The following is a 4,829-nucleotide window of genomic DNA, read 5'->3' as shown; positions in this document are numbered from 1 at the left end:
AAGAACTGGTGGATTTACTGACTGCAGCAAGAAAAAGAGCAAAACACAATTTGCAATAAGCAAATAAACAGGAAAATAACTAAAAACCCACAGTGACAGCTCACAGTGAATTTGAAACCGTCCTCGCCCCGTCACAACAGGAACAAACCATAGAGGGGGGGAGGGGGAACCAGAATGTAATTCACAATGAAAATAAAGTCAACACAACAATTTAAACATTGAATGACAATATTTCAAAGTGAGCAGTTAAAGCAAATTAATATAAACTGATAACATAAACAAGGTAAACATCCTCTAATGTAGGGCTCCACTCTGCGTCACTGGACACGAGTGGCCTGACTAAGCCTGATGACTGCTGGCTGCAGGAAATGAACCTGGGGCAGGTGTGAGTGTTCTGAGGAAACCTTTTCACACTGTGCTGTTTTTATATGCAAAGACAGAAGTGTGATTTATTCTTTGACAAGTTGTTAAAGTGTTTAAAGGTCTTGTTTCTGTGAGTGTGGGAGTGAAAAACAACACAATGATTTACTATAACATCAATAAAATGAAGACAAACATCACCGCTGCTCTGTCCTCTCCCAGTCATTGAATACTTTGGTTAGTTAGTACTCTCTGAGGATGCTTCAAAGTAACTTTCTGCTCATGTCAGCTCTCCTGTCTAAAACTGTTTGTGTTCACACCTCTCTCATTTGTGCGAGTTATCTGCGTGTGCGACGGTTGTAAAGGTGTAAAAACATCAAAACAATGTGAAGAAACAAGACGACAAAGAATGAAGAATGGAAAGACATGCAGCAGAAAGTAACAAGAGTTACATTCAATCCATCACGTTCATTTGTCACATGTAGACACAATCACAGTGATGTAATACATACAGTGCACACGTTTAATGCTCAGCTAATGTGCTGTATATCACGTCCTCATGTTGAGCTTGATCCTGTTGGAGAACAAAACAAGTTGTTGTAATATGAATGAATATGTGGCTCATTTAAATACAACAGAGATATTAGATATCCTTCTGTAAAGGCACAGTGTTCTGCAGAGGGACAGAACAGACTGACACATATCTTGATATAACTGTGTTTAGTTACCTTGTTGAAAGTGTGTCTCACATGCCTAACAGCACTGTAAGTTACTTCATCTTCAGCCTGTGAAGCAGCAAAACAAACATCAGAGGGGTGAAAATAAACAGTGTCGTCCTGCAGCAACACAGGGTCTTAAAGTGTTTCCTGAAATGCAGCTGTTAAATTGTGTCTGTATCTCAGAATGTGCAGATATATTGGGGTTGGGCCTTTAACCACCAAAAGTTGTTCCTCAGGTCAAAAAGTGTCAATTAAATGTATTAAGAATAATTTGAAAAAGGTCAGCCGTGAAACATTTGTTTGTTTTTAATCCTTTTTCTGCTCATAATTGATAATTGTTAAAGAGCATCTGCAGATAATTTATGGTTCTGCAAAACTTCCTGATGAAGGCACAAAACTGCCGTGTAAACAGAAGAAACCATGATGGCAGCCCTATAGCACTTTTTGTTAAAAACAACAAATGATCTTTATAGCTCACCGCTGATGGTTGTTCGTTTGTCCGCTCTAAAAGTGAAACAGTAAAAACTCTTAAAGCTCAACACAAGTAAAATATTCAACAACAACAACACTTGATTTATTTGGATTTATAAACTTCTGAATATTCTTACTGTTTCTTGTCAATATAAAGCAGAGGATCAAGGCCGCCATCACAATGATGATCAGCAGACTCAGAGGGATGATGAGAGTCAGCAGGTGAATGGAAGCACTGCAGCAACAGTTTCAAACACACCGACACAGAAGAGAAAAAAATAATGATGTTCTTAGTGAAAAAACAAATTGACCATATTTCGTATAAGTCATATTGGTCAACAAATATACATATAGATTCCCTTACAATGATTGATTTTGTCTGAAAGTTAATAGCACAGGGAGGTGACTGACCTGCGGGATCCAGCATGAACTGTGGTGTGTTCTTCATACGCCAAGACAGACGTGTGAGTCACAGGCTGACGACTGCTTGAAAAGGTGTTAAGTTCTGTGGTTGCTGTAAGTGTTGCTATGGGAAACGACACAATAAATAAGGTAAGCATACCACAAGAATCAATTATAATATCACTTCTATATTACAATAGTAATGTCTTTATAAATGCCGTTGCATAATAATCTATGTTTGTGATGATAAATTTATAATTGATTCACAATTGATGTGAAGTTAAAATCTAAATCTGATGTGGTTATATTTGTTCGTATCATACAGTACAGGAAAATAGTGAGAGCATTGGTCCGTTGTTTATATGTTTCTGTATAGGAACTAAAGTTTTCTCTGTTACCACGACGACCTAATTAGTAGATGCACTAGACAATGAAAACGTGAGCAGGTGTCATATATGAGGCTCTGCTACACTGTAATGGAGGTCACATTTATCTGCGTCTGGAGTCAAAGCAGACGGTCAAAAGGACCTTACTGATGATTATTAAGGATTCTGCAACCTCTTTTCACTACAAGCGGTCAACGAGGTATTTTTGTTTCACTATTTTTGTCTTTGTTGTATATTTATAAATGTCGTTTTGTCCATGATTTGTTTGATGCTGGGTCATGTGCTGTATAAGTTGGTGATGCGTTTGTATTGTGTTTATTCAATTGTAATTCTCACGGCGTGAGAGAGGCCTGATGATATTACAAAAGGGGATTCATCAAAGAAACTTGCCCAAGAAATAAACGCCCGTTTTTAAAGAACCTACCTGTGTCTGTGTGTGGTGAAGAGAGCTACAGTCTTAATCACTATAACTGGACTTATAGACTAAACATCTAAAAGCATCAAACCATCCATCAACAGACACACCTGAAATTTGTCAGTAAACATCACACTGATATGTTCAATGTCACATTTTAGACTCGCCAGGTATGTAAGTCCAATAACATTTCATAACCTTGTGCTCGTCTGTACTGTTGGTCAGTATTATGGTACTTACTAGTGCTGAGTCTCTCTTGAACAGTTACATGCACTGGCATCTGTAGGCCTCCTTTATCACAGAAGTACCAGCCGCTGCTCTGTGTCCTCAGTCCACTCAGAGACACAGAGAAAACTAAGGAGACTTTGACCACTTTAATGGTCACTGTTGTTCCATCTATTGATCCAGACGGCTCCTTCACACAGGACCCTCCCAGCCTGCACCACCGACTTTCTCCACCAACACTATAGTGACAATGGACGGTAACATCTTCTCCAATAAATCCTGTAACCTCCTGACGATCCACAGAGAGCTGGAGCTGACCTTGAGGGACAACAAACAGCATTTTCTACAATGTTGTGTTCAGCTGTTTGATCAGTACTTTCTGCAAAGAGTACATGTGGTAGATAAATGACTTCATTTACATTTATTTCAAATATTATTGCCTGATGATGATAAGAGTACTAATGGGATCAAATTGTTATTCTAAGTGTCTGACAACATTACAAACAGGTTTGCTACAGAGAAAGACCTTTTTTACAACAGAAAGATGCTTTTTTAAACAAGAAACAACCTGTAAATCGCCCACTTCAAAGCCACCAGACTCCATTGACACAAACAGTAATTTAACTCCAAAGAACACAGGAGTTGCTGATCCACTGCTGCATCAACCGGTTACTTAATTTGTATCGTTGTGTGACTTTGGTGTTTTAAAGGTTTGAATCCAACACATAACACAAACAAACTACCTGATTGAGGCAGCAGGAGACCAGGAACTCCTGTGTTCTGTGAGGAAAAAATACTGTTTTTGTCAATGGAGTCTGGTGGATTAGAAGATAGCAATGTAGCTCACAGCTCTTTCTGGTTAAAAAGGATCTTACCTTCATAAAAAGGTCTATTTGTGTAACAATCCTTTCTTTATGTTGTCAGCCAGTTAACAATCAGATAACAATCTGAGCCTGTGAGGGGCAAAAACCAACATTTTCACTGGACATACTTTGATCCTAAAAATATCTGTATAGGTGATTTAAACCCCGAGATATGTAAAACAGGTTAAAACATACAGGAAGTCCCTTCTAAGGCTTCTTACCTGTGGTAACTGACAGCTGAAATAACGTCCTGATGTCTGGCCCATTATTTATCTCCACAGCACACCAGTAATAAGACCCAACAGACAGGTCACTAATGGTCACAGTGAAGATTCTTTGCTGTTTGTCATCAGAGATTAAAAACCTTCCTGAACCACCTTGTTCATTAGTTTTAACTGCGTAGGAGCAGGTACCCCAATCCTGTCCTTCACACAAGTATTTCACATGAGTTGTGTACTTAGACTCATAGAGACACGGGACAGAGACGGAGCCTCCTCTCTTCACTGACACTTTTCTGACTGTAGTTAAGCTGTGAATTCCTGCAACAAACAAATTGACCATAAAAAGTTGAAATTATAGTCCCATCATCTTCTGACATCACCAGAAAATACAAATGATAGAATAATCCCGGTGACCGACCTGTGAGTCCAGTAAGGATGAGAAGAGCGCTGAGATGAGCGGCCATGTTGATGAGTGAGCAGAGAGGAAACAACAGCGACCATCTCACTGTGAGAATGACGTCATACTTCCTGCTATAACTGCATAGGTAATTTCAGTGGTTAACAACCAAAGACTGTTTCTACTGTCTACATTAACACTTCTCCTCCCCCTATACTGTATACAGGTTCCCACAGGGTTCTTCCTGTAGAGCTGAAGTTATATCTAGAACTTCTTGCTGATATAGTCTGGGAGCTTTCTGATGACGTGAACATCTATAAATGATCAACTCTCGCTAATTAGCTGAGACTCCTGACAAGGAAGAAGGGGA

The 4,829-nt window shown here is 39.1% G+C and overlaps 1 protein-coding gene across 1 annotated transcript; it reads right to left on the bottom strand.

Moving 5' to 3' along the window:
* Positions 1 to 883: 883 nt before the first annotated feature.
* On the bottom strand, positions 884 to 3,033 carry LOC138593644 (uncharacterized). Its single transcript, XM_069664719.1, has 6 exons — positions 2,994 to 3,033; positions 1,962 to 2,076; positions 1,688 to 1,785; positions 1,558 to 1,583; positions 1,089 to 1,145; positions 884 to 934 (listed from the first exon to the last, which is right to left on the bottom strand). The coding sequence occupies exons 1-6, from the start codon at positions 3,031 to 3,033 to the stop codon at positions 884 to 886; spliced, it is 387 nt and encodes a 128-aa protein (XP_069520820.1).
* Between the last annotated feature and the right edge of the window lie 1,796 nt (positions 3,034 to 4,829).

Source organism: Semicossyphus pulcher, unplaced genomic scaffold (assembly GCF_022749685.1).
Source record: "Semicossyphus pulcher isolate SPU_LCO1_2020_fin unplaced genomic scaffold, fSemPul1.0.p SCAF_16, whole genome shotgun sequence".
Lineage (NCBI taxonomy): Eukaryota > Metazoa > Chordata > Actinopteri > Labriformes > Labridae > Semicossyphus > Semicossyphus pulcher.
Note: the sequence above shows the minus strand (reverse complement) of the source record. Positions and strands in the feature narration are given on the sequence as shown.

Excerpts from the sequence above, each read along its gene's own strand:
- LOC138593644 (XM_069664719.1), bottom strand. The coding sequence starts at position 3,033 with ATGCCAGTGCATGTAACTGTTCAAGAGAGACTCAGCACTA. Across the intron at positions 2,077-2,993 it reads TCAAGAGAGACTCAGCACTA|CAACACTTACAGCAACCACA; the intron begins GTAAGTACCATA and ends CGTTTCCCATAG. Across the intron at positions 935-1,088 it reads TGAGACACACTTTCAACAAG|GATCAAGCTCAACATGAGGA; the intron begins GTAACTAAACAC and ends GTTCTCCAACAG.